This window comes from Protopterus annectens, chromosome 3.part1 (assembly GCF_019279795.1).
Source record: "Protopterus annectens isolate FY-2018-M chromosome 3.part1, PAN1.0, whole genome shotgun sequence".
In the NCBI taxonomy this organism is placed as follows: Eukaryota; Metazoa; Chordata; order Ceratodontiformes; family Protopteridae; genus Protopterus; species Protopterus annectens.
In genome coordinates this window covers 484704957-484724956 of record NC_056732.1, presented here as the reverse complement: position 1 = coordinate 484724956, position 20000 = coordinate 484704957, and the positions used below count along the sequence as shown (strand labels likewise).

The window sequence follows — 20000 nt, the reverse complement described above, 5'->3', positions numbered from 1 at the left end:
TCTTTATGAAAGCAAACCAAGAAATAACGTTTTATTTATTATTTTTTGACCTAGTTAGTACCACTTGTTTAGTAGCCACTTTTCATGGGAGACCTGAGGTGGTATTCATACTTACTAGGCAAATGCTGGCCAGTGTAATAGGAAAATTCCCCTCTTGTTTCTATGTAAAAACAATGGTGGTAATAGAAGAAGACGTGAATAATGCAAGAGAAAATATTAAAACTGAAATTGATTAATTGTTGGTGTTAATGAAAGGTGGGACAACTGGATGATGGTTCCATGATTTGTGGGGAAATGTACTGGAGCTGCATGCAGATGTTTCCTAGGGAGATGCTTCACATGTGGATTTAAAGTTTTTTACCAAAGCAGTACAGACTGTTTTGATAAATGAGGAGGTAGAAAAGGAATAAAAGTGAACAGAAAGAAGGATGGTAATAGCAGAACACGCCATAAAACAGGAAGGACATGATGACTGTGAGGTGATGAGAGCTGAGAATGCATGCAGGTCGTATGCAGCTGTAGCTGCATGTGAATGGAGGGAGACTGTAGGAACATGTCTTTTATTTCAGGGAAAGAAAGTGAACTGCTGTATGGACAAAAACTAAAAATGGAAAGCCAATAAACAGGTTATGTGGTACGACACAACTATTACTCCTTACTGTGATAGACATTAGAGCTTTAATACGTTTTGGCACAAAGTAATTTTCTGAAGTAACTTCCGAGATGTTTTCTCTAGCAGAGAAGTTCATAAATGATTGTGACATAAAAAGTTTCTGTGTATCTGCAAAAGTATATGTGCAGCCTAAAAGAAAGAAAAATAATTCAGAACAATGGGCATTTCAGAAAATAAACTAAATGTTTTTTTTTTTTCTTTGACAGTTATAAACCTATTTATGAGATACTAAAAATAACAGATTACCATAAAGTCTGAAACAGAGCTTGGGAGCTATCAGCTACATTTCAAGTTAAAGAACGAAAATTGGTGTATTGTTATGATGAATGGGAATAAAGGAAGTGCTGAAGTTTTGGAGTAGCCAAAATCATGTTGTTTTCTTTTCTTTAGGGGTCATTACATTTAATTTAGGACTGTGCAAAAAGAAAGTGCTCACAATGAGAGGACTATAGGCATTCTGATAAGAACTGTAGAATGATTTGCAGAAACAATATGGAAATTCATTTCTGATTTGACTATCCAATCCTAGAGGAAGCTGTAATTGATGAAATAAGTAAAGTATATGGAGGAAGGGAGAAATAAATGTGTTACTGTAGACAATGTTAAAGTGAATAAAGGTAGTTCGAGTTTCACTTTACAAAATGAACCTGTGCATGACAATAAAGAAAATGTGCAAAACAATGGGATAGATAAAGAAATGGGGAGTATAGTTAATGCTCAGAGACACATTCTCCATTTCCCGGGGAATAATACTGATAAAAACTGAACTGAACTGTCTGAGTACTGAAAAAACACAGGATTTTAATTGAATTTGACAATTTATTCCACAGCATTCATTTACCATAACCCATATTTGTATTTCTTAAATTTACAACTTATAATGCTGTCAGCTTGCTTTACTGGCTGTCCTCTACCTGGAATCATTTTTTTATTTTGCATGTGTATAGATGAACTAGAAAACTATAATAAATCAAAGATATAACCAGTGATTAGGATAGTGCAGTGGTGCAGTGGTAGCACTGTCGCCTCACAGCAAGAGGTTCTCTGGTTTGATTCTTATCCAGAGTGCCTTCTTGGTGGAGTCTGCATCTCTGGGTGCTCTGGTTCCCTCCCATGTTACAAGACATGTATCTAGAGTGTTTCTCCCTGGGCCTCCCCTGAAAATTGGCTTCATTCCAAGTCAGACTTTCCCAGTAAACAAATGCTAAATAAATTATAATTAAACTTGGCTGGTATAAGTCCAAGATTTCATCTACTATAAACTGAATTTCTTTTTGGAGAACCATAAATCACTGTCCTTATTTATTCTGAAATTAACACTAAATATGAAGTATGGGGAATTAACAAAGTGATAAATGAGATGCAGCTGGGGGAAGATGACGCTAACATCACTCCAAACAGGTTGAAGAAGAAGTTACAAAGTAGGGTAAAGAATACTGTAAAAATAGAAATGAAAAATCAATAATATAAACAAAGTCTATTGATGTTTGCTGATCTGAAAAAAAGTCTAGAGACAGTCATGTTGCAGCAAGCAGATTTATTCATGAACAGGATACAACAACAATAGGCTGTAGCTACTTTTATATGCAAAAAGTTCAAGAATCAGTAGTTTGTAATCCCCCAGCTTTAGTGGTTCCTTTGGAATATACTCTTAATACTTTTAACACTTTTTGTCTCTTTCTTCTAACATATCCGATAGGTGCATTCCCTCTATCTCTGATTTATAAACCCATTCCTTTCATGTCTATTGAAGTGTTGTTCTCCATCTTACAAGAGTCACTTCTCAGTTAGCTGACTGTTACATCACACAATAAATATTCTTTCCCATCTAAATGAGAGCTGACATCCTCTTACTGTTCTGGAAGGCTTTTCATCTCTGACTACTTGTTTCCTGAGTGGAGTTAAATATGCACCTAACACTGCCTGCAGTGCTAGTTCTACCAGACAATATATTCAATAAATAGAAGTTGCCATGCTTCTTTATTTTTGTATGCCTAACAAAACCCTATTCAACATAATGTGGTCATAGTATCATAGAGCATGGTTATAATATCATACACCTAGCAATTCTCTACTCTTATGTCTCTACCAATGTCTCTCTTCTGACAATGTCTCTACTCACAGACCTCTGATAATGCCTCTATTCACATGGCCGCCTGATAATCAACAAAGCATATTTATATTTTCCTATTTTAATCAATATAGAGGTAGTAATGTCTGAGCAATTCTCCTTCAGGAAGTCCATCCCGACACTTCTGCTTAAGAACAGTTATATGTTCTGTACTAACTTGCACAATGACACTAGCAGCATATTGTTGGACATAATTCTGTTTGAAGGAATCCAACTTGACAGTTCTGTTATGAATTCCCCCTAACAGTTAACATTATCAATGAAGTAAGGCAATTAATAGTTAATCAGTAGTGTAAAGAAATGTGCGATGTTATATGTTTCAAAGCCATATGGATTTTAGAGACTGAAAAGAAGGAATAATGAGAGAGAGAAATAGTGAGGCACTATAGAAAGGATTCATGTTTATGTACAGCAAAATGAAAATACTAAAGTGCTTGGTGTTGTGGGAATTCTGGGAAGAATTATTTGTGGCATTAGCATAGACAATAAGCCACACAAATTATTGTGATTTATGTTTATGTGGTACTGGGAGAAAGAGCAAAATGTTTGACGAGATGATGAAGTTTGCAATGGTGAATATGAACACCATACGTATAGAAGATTTTAACTGCAACCTAAAGAAAATAAGAACAAAATATAGCACAGGCTATTAAAGCATGTAGAGAAATTATTAAATATTGTATGTAGGAAAGGATACAGTGTACAAATGCAAGAGAATATATTAAAACTGAAATCGATTACTTGTTGCAATCATATGAATTATATGAAGTAAGGGTAAGCAGGAAAGTGTAACCTTTTGGAGATCATAGGTAAGTTCATAGGTACTTGCTAAGTTATTGATCTGTGAGAATCTTAAAAAGCTTAACCTTACATTGCCATTGTATTTTTTTAGCCATTATATTTTGTGCATAAATAACCCTGGGGCAAGCAGAATAAGGGTGTGTTGGGACATTTACTTGTTGCCCCTTTCCATGAAGGACATGGGTGCTTATTTGGGGGTGAATTTCCGATCGAATCATCCAAACTGCATTTGATTAGAGTAAGAAAAGTACTTTGCATCATGTGGAATGAAAGATGGTTCCATAGAAGCAGTATTTTCTGTGATACATATCTCTCACACCAACATGCCTCGTTTATGTTGCAAAACAGATTGATATCCCTTTATCAGCTGTTTATGCTACTAACATTGGACTTGCGAATAGGTAATAGGTCTGACATGACAGTCTGTTGAGGCTTTAAATGCAAGGTAGAGGTCACCTCTTAGTAGCCTGTATGATACTGAAAAGAGGGACAAAGCTTTGAGATGGTCTGCATCGTACCTCTAAACTGTACAAATGTTCGCAGAATGTCCAGATTTTTGTCTCAGATTTTTGGTTCGTTTTTCATAAAATTGTGATTTTCTGGAAAATTACTGGCACATCATTAAATAATGAAGTTAATAAATAATGGCAGACATTTGAGTTTCAGACTTCATATCCATCAGAAAATTTGTGCTAATGCAATACCCATTAGTCTATCAAGTTTCTAAGTTTGTAAAAGCAATATTAAAAAAGTGTCCCTATTTTTGGGCCTTTGTCTTACTTTTATTTATGGCTTTGTCCAGATTTCTTGCTCTAAGAGGTTCAAAGGTATGGTCTAGATAGTTTTCTTTAATGATTAGACCCTCAATGTTTTTTTAAGTACATACCAAAAGGGGTACTATATTCAATAATCAGCCTAATAAGAGCAGAGTACAGTAGAATGCAGCCCGGGACCTGGATGGTATATCTGTAGATATAAGGTGTGAAATTACAAATGTATTGCTTGCAATAGTGGATATTATTGTAATCAAGGGACAGTTCATTGTCAACATAGGGTCCCAGGAAATATGGGTAAGAAGTAGATGATGAGCTTATGAAAGAAAGTAAAGCACCAAAAAGACTAACAGGTGAAATGATTAAAATAGATCTAATCAGATGAGAAAGAGGGGGATGTGGTATGAACGATATACCATAACATCTTTCTATAATAGAGGGCCAAATTGGTAGATAATATATGAAGAAAAATATGAAAGCAATGTACATAAAGGTGGGATCTGGCATAAGGAAATGAGAAAAACTGGAATCTACAGGAATATGAAGATACTTTGGGAATAGATGAATATGAAATTTGTGAGAAGGAAAGAGAAACGTGAAAAAAATAGAGATATAAGATGACTAGTTTGAAGATTATAGTGGCACAGTGTGTTGCAGGTGAGAAGACATAATAAAAATAGTAGTACATTATGTAAAGCACATACATGCAAAAGGGAAATAAAGGGGAGAATGTGAAATTTAGAGCAGCTGAAGAAAGAAGAGAAACAGTGCTTAGAAAGATAGATAAACAAGACCTAGAATGTGTATTGAAAGAAACAGATGAACAAAGTATTCTAGGGGGGTCTATATTACAATGTCGAAATGTTGTAATATCGAACACCAAATGAGTGACACATATTCATCAAAGGTCATTTAAGCGATTCGATGAATACTTTACAGGGCAAAGGTGCAGTTGGCCAACTACACAATGTTGCCCTTTTCTCCACTGTAGTGCGATCTCAGAGTTGGTATATTTAGTTAGGGGGATGTGTGGGGGGGTGAAGCCCCCCACATAGTTATGTTTGTAAGTGTGTGTGTGTGTGTGTGTGTGTGTGTGTGTGTGTGTGTGTGTGTGTGTGTGTGTTTGTGTTTTTGAGCAAACAAATTCTTTCCCAGGGAAAAAATTTGCTGTTTTTATTGTTCACACTTTAGTGTGATCCATCTTTATGTGTTGTCGAAAAGGTGTTCGCTTAAATACCTCTTCAGTATTATAATAGAGACCCATTCTAGGATCAGATGAGTTAAGTAATGTGTTTTATAAGGAGATGGGTATAGAAGAAAAATGGATAGACAAAGATTTGAGGGTCAGTAAAATAATGTAATGCATGTAGGGGTCAAAATGTTCATATATTAAAAAGGGAAAGGGAAGATGTAAAAAACTGGTGACCATTGACATTATGGAACATAAAAAGTAGAAGAAAAGATGATGTTAGTAGGGAACGTATGGGGAAAGGGGAGAAGATGTAAAAGGTATAGTGACTGTGATGAAAGAAGCAATAATATTATGAGAGAAAGGGAGGGTGGTGAGGATGTGGTTTGTGATGTTTCAAAGGTATTCAACAACAAAGAATATAGAGGTATGTGGAGCATATTGAAGGAGTATGGAGTATGTGAAAGAGCAAAAATGATTTGGAGTCAGTATGTAAAAATACAGGGAATAAAGCAATGATTGATAGATGGGAGGGTGAACGCATACAAGTTAATAAAGGAGTTAAACAAGGATGCCCAGTAAGTGGGATTTTGTTTGTTAGGATGATGAATGCGGTCATGAACTGTCAGCAAATCCTACAAGAGACAAAGTGTGAAACTGCAGCAGAACAGTTGTGTGCCATTATTTGTCTTATGTGAAGCTGCCTCTCTTCTGTCCTTACACGATGCTAGCTCTAGGCCTGCTGCTGCCCCCTAATCTCGGCTCATCTCATTACGTTAGCAACAAAACACTTCCCAAACAGTAGCACTATTCACATTATGTCTGAAGGTATTGTTATTTCTCTAGTTTAGCAATCACAAAAAAGACTGTTTGTTCTCTTTCTGCGATCATTGTAGTCTCATTTTTTTCAGTAGACCTGAGCTTGAGTGTTCAAAAATCGATGAAATGTGCATCAATGTTTCTGTACATTGGTTTTAGATAAAACGCACACAAACACACACACACACACACACACACACACACACACACACACACACATATGCACACATATTTATATCACAAGTTACATCTAAAATGTGATATTTCAGTTTCTAAATAAATACAGCATATTGAATACAACCATGCTATTAAAACTGCAGCAAAAATTGAAGTAATAATGGATAGAATCAAAGAGTATTGATCAGAAGAAGTTTGATGCAGATATTTCTAGTAAGTGTAACAACTGGTAGATTGCCTGTGAAATTCTGAAAGAAATGTATGTACTGCAAGACGCTTAAGAGCATGGTTGGGGGACATCTAAAAGGTATGCTGCTCTACATTAGCCAGGGTTGTGTATAATACTTTGACACATGAACAAATGGAGGCCACAGCTGTAGCTTATCTTTTTCTGGTGGAAATACTGGCATAAGAAGGAAAGATTGCAAAATGCCATTTTAGATCAAAGTGGATTAAGTTACCATTTCCAATGACTCCTGGCTCCACTTGTGTTTGCATGTACTGGAGTCTGTGTTTTCTAAGTAACAGCAGAGTTGTATGTCTTCCTCTAGTGCTGTTTTGACGAGTCTATAAAATGAGCCTGTGCCAGACAATTCCCAAACAGAGCATAAATGTATGTACCTTTTGGCTTAGGATGGAAACAAGCATGGATGTTCAAGTCAATGAATGGAGTAGAATTACTGTGTACACTTGACACTAGTATTATTGTGTTAGACACAATTTTCAGATGTTTATAGACTGAGCTGCAGTAATCCAGGCTAAATAAATTGTAAACTGGTATACCAGTAGTAAATCTGACTCTGAGGTTATGTGAAGCCAGCCTGCGTTAACAGTGAGACAATGATGTTGTCTCTTTTGTGCTTCTGTCATGAGCCAGCACATTTTGTTTTGAAGAATCGGCAGTCTTTGCTTGTTGCAAGATGTGTATATGACAGGTATTACATAATGCAGAGCTAGAATTAAGCCACGTTTTCAAAGTATTAACTTTTCCTTGCCTCTGTGTTAAGTAGGCTTACATGTTTGTGTCAGATGGATAGTACATTTATGTCTTACATATAGAATTTTGTATGTGATAAGTAATGTTTGATGTTCCTGACCTCCAGCCTCTACAACTACTTGTACATTTGAATGGATTCAAGAAAACTCCCATTTGCTCTAGTGATTCTCCAGCAGTTAGTTACTAACCATGTTGAGCAATTTGTGTGTGTCAAATAACATGATCTTAGTTCTCCCTAGACTGCTTGCAGTTCTTCATGCTTTAATCCTAAGCATAGCCTTGTAATGTCATTATTGTGGCCTCCCCTCCTTTTTTCTTCTAATAGTGATTTACTTTCAAGCCTAAACACCCATATTGTCAGCATATAGAAACATATTAATAAATGGAACTCATTACTTGGGGAATTAATGAAAAGGGTAAGGAGCAGGGGGACCAAAATAGAACTTTTGGTACCCCAGACATTACCAGTTGTAGCTGAGCTTGACATCAGCCCTTTGTTATCTGAGAAGAGTGCTTGTTTAAATAGTTAGAGCACAAGCTTAGTGTTGTAGTACACAGACCTTAAAGTTAAAAAAGCTCAGTTAATAGTCTATCATAGTTAAAAAAGTCAGATGCTTTAGATAGGTCCAAAAACACAGCATCTGTCAATTTGTCTACTTCCATTCCTTAAAAATATATTGATGTAGCTGTAGTGTTGTGTTTATCTGTAAAACCTTTCTACTGGTCATTTAACAATCTTTAAGACTCAGTATGGACCTTTGGTTGCATGGCCACAGCCTTTTAAGACTTTTAGTTTGTAATGTAAGAAGTAATGTTGGTCTGTAAGAGTCTTCCATAGATTTAGGTTCAGGCTTTGGTAAGAGCTTAACATTTACCATTTCCCACAGTTCAGGAAAGATTCCAGTGCAAGTAAGATGTTAATAATATATCTTAGAAATACTTTAGTGATGGTATAACATGCTTAGATGCAGTTTGGACAGAAGCAATCTGCATCGGTCTATTCAAACTATGGAATTTTTAATAAAAACTGTTTTGCTACAGATGAAAAGGTTTCATTAATATGAAAGTCTTTGGAGAAGCTGGATATACTTTTTACTGCTGATCCAGAATTTTGTTTGCAGTTACATTCTTGAAAAGGTTTCCAAACAAAAGGATTTAAATTTAAAGCAACATCCATCTGTTTGCTTAATGTCTGTTACTACATCTCCACAGTGTACCACTCTGTCACCAGTTGTCAGCAAATTATTACATTCGTTATCTTAATATCTACCAGTTCTCATGTAAAGAATCTTTTGTTTTAGCACTTACCCCCTAAGGACTACAGACATCTGCTAACATTATTTCTGTCTCCATATTTTCACCCATACCACTCTCCTCCCTCATCAAGCAGTCCGTGGCAGTACGTTCGTGCAGCTGCTTTTTCTTTACCTCTTAAGGACTTGGTGACAGAAAGTGCTGCTTTATAATTTATTTTGTTAATTAATTCAATATGTACTTCTTCCTCTCTGCAAAGTATTTCTCTTTTCAACAGTAAGCATATAGTATCATGACAACACAGTTCTGTTCAGTTTCACATCTTCTCTCTCCACATTATTACCCAAACAAATCTTTTTCTTTTTCACACTCACCAAGTATGTGGCAGCAACCTGTTTCTGCTATATTTCCAGCTCTGTTTCTACCTCTTCTTCTACTCTACCAAGCACATGGTGGCAGCTGATCCTTATCTACCCTCTCCTATCTACCTTCCTTGAGCCTACTTAGCAGCGGGTGGCAGTACCTACTTCTACCCACACTCCATCTACACTACCAGGCAGTAAATGACAGCAAGTGTTTTCTAATATTTATCACATTCTGCACTGCCAGTTTTGTGCCTTCATTTCATTACCTTGTAACTTTGTATTACTGCCTTTCAGTCCCCTCACCTTAAATTGTCATATACAAGTTGCAATGCTACCTTTAAAACTTTATTTCCAGTGAGGCAAGCACATCACAAAATGGCACCAGCATCTATTTTCTTCCGTATTATAATTTGCACCTCATTACTTCTAGCAGTCCTTTATATTTGACAGATTACCAGTTCCCTTAATTTCATAGGAAACAAGCTCAGCTATTATATAATTTTCTAATGCAGCCCCCCTTTCTTCTGCAATAATAAGATTAATAGGAATTTCAAGGTTATTTTAGTCTAACAGCCATATATGCTTTGCCAATACCACCCTCAGGCTGTTCCTCCTTTCTCAAGGAGGAAGAGGCTAATTACTTCAGGTTAAATTTATCAGCACCTATCCAGTCATTCAGGTTACGTATGAAGGAATATTCTAAATCACATTACTTAACCTGCAAAGGGGGGTTATTCCAGTGAAAGGAATGGAGCAGGATGATATAATCATCCCTCCATCTTCATGTTCTGTTTATTTGTTGATGAAGGCTCAGTTTTCTTGTTCTCACATTAGCTGAGTTGTATGACTTATTGAGATATAGAAGGTCAAGGAACACTGGTTCTTTAACGGCTTTGTAAACAGGGCACAGATCACCTCTAAGTCTATAAGATACAGTGTACAGGGAAAGGTCTTCCAGTCTTTCTTGTTGACCAAGGTTCTTAAGACCAGAAATCCTTTTAGTTTGGAACCTTTGGGGTGTTTTGAGTTTGTTGATAATGCTGAGTGATGTATATGCCAAAGAAAGCATTGTACTCTTTAATAAGTCTGATCAGTGCTGAGTATAGCGGAATAATAACATCTCTGGATCTAGACAAAATACCTTAAGCTTTTAGTAGTACTATGTAGAAGGATTTCATAAATACACCTGCCAGATAATGATCAATGGAGAAGAAACTATCAAAACAAGTGCCTGGGTCCTTGGCTTCCATTTTGTTTAATAAGGGTGTTTTATCTTTACTGTATAATGTGGGTAATTGCCGTTTTCTGAAAGAGACAATATTAAACTTTTTAGAACACAGTATAAATCCATTATCCATATAACACATACTAACTAGGTATACTCTTTCTAATGGGTGCAGATATTTGAGGGGGGTCGGCAGTTCCACCCAGTTTACAGTCATCTGCAAATTAGGTTAACCAGATGTCTAAGTTATGCATTTTTAGTTCAGAGAAGGATATATCAAACAGGAGAGGACCTAGCATGGATCCCTCTAGGACACTGTTAGTCACAGTAGCATGATTTAAAGAGGTACCTGCCACATGAACTAAGTGGGATCTGTCTTTTAGTCAGATGACTATCCATCTCACCACATAAGGATTTATGTTTAAGAATGATACTTTCCTTGCAAGGGGGTGGTATTTAATCCTTTGGCCAGATTGAGATATAATGTAAGAAAAGAAAAGACCACTATCTATAACTTGCATGGCCCTCTTAAAAAAAAATAACAAAGTTCAGCAAGCATGATCTTCCTTTGATTAAGCAAGATTGTTGGGGGTTAAGTCTAATAAGATTCTTGATATCATTATTAATGAGATCAGTTATAATACATTGCCTGGCCTTACACATCAGACGTTTAAGGCTGCTTGATCTTTAGCTCTGTGGGATTGTGGTAGGGCCACCCTTGTGGATGGACATCATCACAGCAGTACACCAGGATTCAGGAACAAAATTTGTGGTCAGCCTTAGATGAAATAGTTTAAGGAGTGGTTCAGCAAGATCATGTGTAATGCTGTTTAATAAGCACCCAGATATGGTCTCATGGGCTCATGGAGGAAGTGTTTTTGGTTTTAAATAGCAAATTAAGAATATGTTCCTTAGTGATAGTGGGAGGAGGGCATAAAGGTTTCTGAGATGAGTGGTATTGGAATAGGGGTTTTGGAGTGAAGTTAGCAGAGAACATACTTGCTAGAATATATGTCATGTCATTGGAGTCAGACTTGGGGGTTCCATTTAAGAAAAGTTCAGAGTAATGTTGAGTGTCATTTCTTAGTTTTCTAATGTAACTAAAGAAGGACTTGAATTTATCCTTCACTTCAGAAGGCAATCTCTGTTCATGGTTTGATTTACTGATTTTAATGCTAATTTTCATTTTGTCACTGATATTTTTAACTATCCTCATTCTGAAGTGTTCGAGTTTTAGCACAGGTTTAATGAGGTTATAAAGTGTATTTTTCAATTAACCGCTAGAGTTTGTTTCTAAATTCTCCCATTTAATTCCCATCAAACCCTAAGCCTACTTATTCCCTAACCAGTTTTGAATTAAAATTGTATAACTTCAGTACTACTTAGTCTCATGTAACCAGCCTAGAAAATTACTAACCCAACTATACTTTATCTTTCTCTGGTTAAGCCTATAAGGAAACATACACCTAAATCCTGAACTCCTCAGTTTTCCTCCTGTATCATTCCCTGTTGCAACATCTCAGAGTAAATATCTAAAAGGCAGACTGCTTAACATTAACAACATTAACAATATATGGACAGTCCTAGAACCTTGAATACTTCTAGAAAAAAAGTGTGCTGACCATTATAGAGACATGGCTTGCCCATCTTGCTACATACATCAACATTTCTCATTGTTAATGGATAACAGGCCAGGTACAGAAACCGATCATGGAGCTGTACTTCCCATCTCATTGTTAATGGATAACAGACCAGGTACAGAAGCAGATCATGGAGCTGTACTTCCCATCTCATTGTTAATGGATAACAGGTCAAGTGCAGAAGCAGATCATGGAGCTGTACTTCCCATCTCATTGTTAATGGATAACAGGTCAGGTACAGAAGCAGATCATGGAGCTGTACTTCCCATCTCATTGTTAATGGATAACAGGTCAGGTACAGAAGCAGATCATGGAGCTGTACTTCCCATCTCATTGTTAATGGATAACAGGTCAGGTACAGAAGCAGATCATGGAGCTGTACTTCCCATCTCATTGTTAATGGATAACAGACCAGGTACAGAAGCAGATCATGGAGCTGTACTTCCCATCTCATTGTTAATGGATAACAGGTCAGGTACAGAAGCAGATCATGGAGCTGTACTTCCCATCTCTTTGTTAATGGATAACAGACCAGGTACAGAAGCAGATCATGGAGCTGGAAGCAGATCATGGAGCTGCTGCCCATCTCATTGTTAATGGATAACAGTCAGGTACAGAAGCAGATCATGGAGCTGTACTTCCCATCTCATTGTTAATGGATAACAGATCAGGTACAGAAGCAGATCATGGAGCTGTACTTCCCATCTCATTGTTAATGGATAACAGACCAGGTACAGAAGCAGATCATGGAGCTGTACTTCCCATCTCATTGTTAATGGATAACAGGTCAGGTACAGAAGCAGATCATGGAGCTGTACTTCCCATCTCATTGTTAATGGATAACAGGTCAGGTACAGAAGCAGATCATGGAGCTGTACTTCCCATCTCATTGTTAATGGATAACAGACCAGGTACCTGGTACTTCTCACTATTCCTCCCATTGTTTTAACAGATCTTAATGGGAACCTAATACCTAATGTCACTAAACAGAAGTACCTGGGTCTAATCCCCAACCCTACCCTTTCGTTAATCACTCATGCACACAGATTGTATAACTAATAAAGGTCTTACTCAGTTAAAACTATGGTACAAGATCAGTCGTCTCCTTTCACCTACTGCTTGCAGGGTCATAGCTAAAAATATTGTAATATCCAAACCTGAAAATGGCCTTCCTTTTCTCATCTTGCATTAAGCACACAATACTCACAGAATACAGACCGCTGAGAATAAAATCAGAAGATTCATTTGATTAGCAGACCCTCAGATACACCACAGGAATTTGCTAAAAAATTCCAGTTGGCTTTTCGTGCCTCATGGGGCCACTTTTCTTCTAAGCACTCGAATTTGCAAGGTGTTAAAACACAGTCACTGCCCCCCTTTAAGAGTGAAACTACCTTTACAAGACAACCCTTATGTACTCTGAAGTACAAAGCACAAGAGTTTCACTCTATTACACCCCCCATTTGAAACTGCTGTAAACTAGGAGCTGCCACTTGGAACCACCTGCCTACAGACATCAAAAATCTAAAAAACATTAAAAGTTTCACAGATGCACTTAAAGAGCCTATCTTTTCTTAATCTTCCTGCAACTGCTACCATGAAAATGGTTAGTATCTGATATCATGAATACTAGAAAATATTTAATAAACTTTTCTGAGACTTTTAATGTGGTATCTTGTATGCAGATATTTCACTTGTTTATAGGCATTTATGTATTATATATATGACGTCACTGCGTTTTATGCACATCCTTACTTGTGTTCTGTATGCTTTTTCGATGTACTCTGACTGGATCTTTTAATGTTACTCTGTCTGCATTCAAACTTAGTATGTTCTGAATTTTATGTACTTATGTACTTATGTATTTTATATACTCATTTTTGTATATAACACTTTTGATTGAAAGACCATGATGTATTTTCTGCTCTTTGAATTTGGTTCATGGCTGAAAACAATCAAAAGACCAGCCCACTTACCCAGTGAACAAATTGTAAATAAATAAATAAATAAACATGCTGTCACCTGCATAGAAGGCTAGCAATAGCAAACAATGCCTTAATTCCTAAACTGGAAACTGATCTGCCATTATTATATTATATTCTGCCACAAGCAGTCAGCTGTTCCAAACTGTAGTAAATAAAATGTGTTGTTTTGTCATTTTAGTAAATGCCAGAAGTTTCAATGTGATCTTCAAAAAAAGCCAAGTGGGTAGCTATTGCCAACAGGTATCTTTCTTACTAAATGTAATGCTTTCAGCATTATAAAACTGCACTATTATCTGCTGTTGAAATCAGGATAGAGAATCAGTAGTTACTCACCAGAAACAGTTGCAATGATGATATAATACTGACTATGCCTTAGTTTGGTTTAACCTTACCCAAAGAAGCCTTTTTCAAAATTCAAACCTACTCTGTAGAATGGTATCAAAAATGAGCAAATACTTACAACTTTAAAACAAGACTAAAGGAACTTATATTAAGAATTAAAGTACTCGATTCAGGGATAATTTAAGATGAGCTACACAAGTTAAGACTCCACTCCAATAAACAGTTTTAGATAAAAAGACTTTACCAGCTAAGTTTCCAAACAGGATAATTATTTAGCTGTAAATATCTGTACATTGTTGCTGTAGTACAGTGTCATGAAATTTTGGAACTATTGTAAATATCCTTTCTTCTATGTTATATAACAATTTTTTCCATTTTTGCTTAAAATGTAAGTATTGTTTCATTATTTCCCTGCTACTATAACACATTTCATACTCATCTAATGTCTCAAAAATTTGTATACCTGTCAGTGTAACAGTTGCATTTTCTTCCAAGGTTTCTGAAATGTGTTGTTTATGCCCCTGAAAACTGTACAGTTTTGAGTATATACTTGTTTTCAAAGACTTTATCATGGCATAAAAGGGTCAGTTGAACAGCCTACTCACAAACATATTAAATAGATATAAACAAAATAAATATTGGTGATGAGACAGAGTGGAGAAGTATGTACACTGTCACAACTCCTCAGAGGAGGGGCAGAGATATAATTGTGAATGCTTGGGGTGGACTTTCAGTACATCAAGTTACCACCTAGTGTTTACCTTCATAACAAGTGTATGGGAGTGTGCACTCACATAGTTGGTCAGTATAAGCATCTGCAGTGGCATGAGTAACTCTTTCCCTATTCAAGGGTTGGGTTTGGGCCATTAGAAAAATTCCCTCATTACTGGAATGCAAGGGAACACAGCACCATCATGACTGCTTCACTCAGATGGCTCTTGTCCTTGTCCATCTGGTGGGAACCTCCCACACTAGAAGGGATTGAACAGGCTCAAGTTCAGTAGGGGAACATTTGATGGTCAGCAGGCATAGGGACAAAAAGGACCAAGAGAAAAATAATCACTCTCTTGAAATTAAGAATGCTTCATGCACTTGAGTGCATTTTTTTATAATAAGAAACATCTTTATTAAATTATCACTTATGACATAAGCAATCATACATTTATATAAATGAAAACAAACCATATGCTGACATATAATCTATTCAGTCATTGTCAGTCAAACATTACATAGCTCATTCACATCTTGCCTTTTTTAAATCTCATTCTTCCTCAAAAACATTATTCTGCATGTACTGTAACCACAGTTCCCATTTTTTCAATGCAATTTGCTCCTACACTTTTTTAAAGATCCCATTTGCAGTTATTTTATCACTGTTACTATATTCACTAAGTTTTGACTTTGATTTCCATTTTCTAGTAATTGCTTTTTTTGGCAGCCACCATAATTAAACTCAGCAAGGCCTTACTATGTCTAGACAATTGTGATTCTGTATCATAGCTCAAAAAATAATTTCCTTAGTTATACCAATTTGCTCACCCAGTATTTCTGATAGAGTAGTCTCTAGGAAATGTGTAAAGTCTGCCAATTTTTTACACTTCCAAAAATATCTTCCCAATTATCTCTTTCTTCATCATCACACCTTCAACATTTGCTGTTATCCTGAGGAAGAATGATTTTGATATCTACTAGAAGTATAAAAATATTTATGTAAACGCTTCCAAGCAAAGATCATAAGTCTTCTAGACTTTTCTGCATTTTGGGAGACATGCATATATCCCCCAATGTTTCTTTCTGAATTGCTTACCCAGCCTCTCTTCCCAGTCATTTTTAACCACCACTGATTTATTCTTATAGTTATTATGCAATATTTTATATCATCTACTAATTATTCCTTTTTAACAGCACCATCTGTTCTTGTACAGTATTCCCAGCTCCTTTCCTCTGTGGTTTTATTTTGCTTTCCTTCTGCATTTCTGAACCATATCAGTCTTTCTGAGAAGATGCATTTTCCCTCATTTTTATAAATTAGAGAAACTATTATCATCCCCATCACAATTTTACTTTCTTGATTAATATTTGATTTCCAGCAAAGGTACAAAGAGACCCTTTCTAATGGACATCCTGGTATCATTCTACTCTCTAGACACAGAGGGAGGACACTAATACCAGTTTTAAACTGCCACTATGAAAGATTAGCAGATATGCATCTAACAGGATCTCTTGTTGGTTTTGATTCTGTAGTCAAGCCAAGAGGACCCTGAATATAAGACTTTGGTTCCTTTCAGGCTGCAGCAAGTTCTCCACTATTTGAGGCACCAAATTAATTAAAAAATGTTGTTAGTATAAATATGTTTTTTGTGGAGTCATTTTTAATTAAAATAGTATATTTCTTTTCAGTTTTGATGTTGAATCATTGCATGTAGTACCTAATTGCTTTTAAAATACAAAGTATTTTTGCTTACTTCTTCCCAGGTGAATAATCAGCAATGCCAAACCCTGTGCAAATGCCCAAAGGAGCCACCACAGTGTCCCCTTGGGGTTCCCCTGGTACTGGATGGGTGTGGATGTTGCAGAGACTGTGCCAAACAGCTGGGAGAAGTATGTTCTGAGAAGGAGCCCTGTGATGAAACAAAAGGTCTGCACTGCAAATACACTATGAACCCTGGGATCATGTGGGGCACCTGTGTGGGTAAGTTTGCAGATAACTGTAATTTAATTAATAATCACATGTCAAAAGCCAGCTTCTCTACAAAACATTCTGTAATTCCATGCCATTGCTGATTTCTTATAGTATCAGTCTCCTCTTCAGTAAAGCTCCCACTATGATCAGTTCAAGTCTGTACATTTTTTTATTGAATGCATGTATTCTAATGTCAATAACTATTAAAACTGCTGCAATGTCACATAAAATTATGCTAAACCATATTTTCAGTTTCCAAGCTGTACATTTCTGCTGTGATTTTCCCCATGCATCTGATATTTATGGTACATTGTTAATGTGCTAATAATCTATACATCTTTTTTATTGTTGTTTTTTTTTTTTGTGTGTGTGTGTGCAACACAGGGTAATTTTGTACTATAATTGAGTACTTTTAGTAAAATGAATTAACCAAAAGTGAAATGTCCTACCAGATAAGTCCATACTTATTTGCATACCTGTGAGACTAGGTACATGCCCGTACTAAAACTATAAATGAACAAGCACATTACATACAGTTATACACCACATAAATCATCAGGCTTTGAGTGTTCTTTGGTAGACAGTAATTAAAGAAGATCCCAGAAAACATTTGGGAAGGGATACATCTTTATATAGTATTATACTACAGCTGGGTGTAGGTAAAATATAGTTTACCTGCAGTGGAGGGCATTGTTTGAGCCACTGTGAGTAAAATGTATTTTATCCACACTTCTGCTCTGGTATATTGTAATTTATATTATATTATGGTATTAATTAAAAGATAAACTTCATGCCCCTTATAATACGATTACATAGGCTTTTCTTTTCTAGTTTTTCCTCATTGCATTCAAGTGACTGTGCAGACAAGTCTGAAGTAAAGCAGTGTGCATACAAGCACACAAACACACACACACAAACACACACACACACACACACACACACACACACACACACACACACACACACACACAGACACATACACTTTTGATGATGGTGAAGCATATAATTGATTAAAGAATATATAAGTTACTGAAGGGTATATGCTGTTGTGAAGCTCTGACGATTCATTTTCTCTCTCTCTCTCTGTATATATATATATATATATATATATATATATATATATATAGATATGTATACAAGAGTAGATATAGATAGATAAGTACATATATATATATACATATATAAATAAAAGAAAAAAGGGAAAACTAGTTGTACAGGAATGATATTGGCATACAAATTGCTAAAATAGACTGTTGTCATAAATTCTAATCAATATGTGTTAAAGATCACTTTGCATTCGTATTAAAAAAACAAGAAAACAGGATTAAGGTTGATATTACTTGTTTAAATCACGGTTTATTAACTAAAAACAAAAGATGAGTGCTTTCACACTTGACAGAGCTTCGTCAGATCTATGTTATACATATAAGTAACAAGTAATATACTTTTCTATTTTCCATATAAAAAGCCATGTAAATTACAATGAAGGCATTAATCAAAGAGCACTTCCACAGATTACATTCAGTGATAGAGACTGGAACAGTGGCGCATACATAGTTTGCATTTTTTTGTGACTGGTGCTGTTTACGCCTTATCTAAGTAAGTACAAAGTCTTTTGTTTTTAGGGAAACTGGGAAATATGGCTATGCTCTTCAATGGTCTCTTGGGCTGCATGACTATTAACTACCTATGACTGGGTCTATGCTCTTTCCACTAACGTTGTATTTTTTTCTGGTACAGTCCCAGAAAATAGCATAAACAAGTTGCTAAAGCTATAAAGGGCAATGCACAGAGATGTAAAGACTGTGGAAAGTAATAAAGTGGTTTGTAGTTTATGTCCTCGCAGGATAAGGTTTTCTTTTAAAATTACATATATATACAACTCACAGTGGTAATGAAATTCAGTGTATTGCAAAACAGAACCAAACTATCAAAAATGAATTTGGTAATCGTGATGATGTGAGGTACTCCCAGCTATGCCAGGAGAAGTAGGGCAGTGGATGTGTAACATATGCCAGCATAATTAGCTGGAGTTTTTTAAAGAAGTATATGTCATTTGTATATCAAGCTGATTTGTGCAGCTGCTTGTGCTGAAAATGTATTTGTAAAGCTGCTTGTGTTAAAAATGTACCAACAGTGGGTCCTGCTGAACAGGAAAGAAATACACCTGTATGTCAGACTGTATTGTAACTGTTGAAATGAATATATTGTAACAGGGGATACTGGGAGAAAAAAGGTTAATCTCAGTCCAACTAACTTTGAAAAATAGTCTGAATTAAATTACCTGGTTTAGCCCATAAATATTGTATTTGTAATTCTGATTGCAGCCAGAGACAAATGTCTGTGAAAACCAGGACTAAGAATCCTACTGTATTGTCCTTAGGGGTGAACTAATTGCTACTCTGGAAGGGTGGATGTTTTTGAAATGGTTTTGTAGCCTCCATATGCTATAACACATCTTAAAAAAGCTCTATATGTGAATAGTGTAACACTTATGTGCAATATTCTGGCTCATTTTCTAGTAAAACGGGTAGTGTGGGAACCTAAAGTCAGATGACCAGATGTATGTGATGTCATTCTGTAATCCAGCACTGAAATAATGTTTTAAAGATTAGATGAGACAGAGGTCTCAGGGCAGTCTGTTTTTGAAACCTGACAAAGAAGGCTTACTCACCCATTTCATCTTGCCTCATCTTATTAAGTAAGTAGGAAACAGTAATTCTTTAGATCAATCAGGAAAATATAGTGAGATTAGTTAAGTATTGTTTGCAACCCGCGGTGGTGGTGCTGCGGTAGCATTGCCGCCTCACTGTAAGACGCTGTCTGGTTCGATTCTCAGCTAGAGCGTCTTCTGCGTGGAGATATGCATGAATGGGCGTACCTTTGTTGAAGGTTGTGCGTCAGGGCTGGTAACCCGGCACTTAAAAATCAACTACCAATCATTAG

At 36.1% G+C, this 20000-nt stretch overlaps 1 protein-coding gene across 1 annotated transcript in view; it reads left to right on the top strand.

The window, feature by feature from the left end:
• The window catches only part of CCN3 (cellular communication network factor 3), a 368026-nt gene that overhangs the window by 113310 nt on the left and 234716 nt on the right, over positions 1 to 20000 (top strand). Inside the window, exon 2 of the mRNA XM_044066923.1 lies at positions 16847 to 17063. Coding sequence (XP_043922858.1) covers positions 16847 to 17063 — 217 coding nt within the window. The remainder of the gene's footprint in view (positions 1 to 16846; positions 17064 to 20000) is intronic.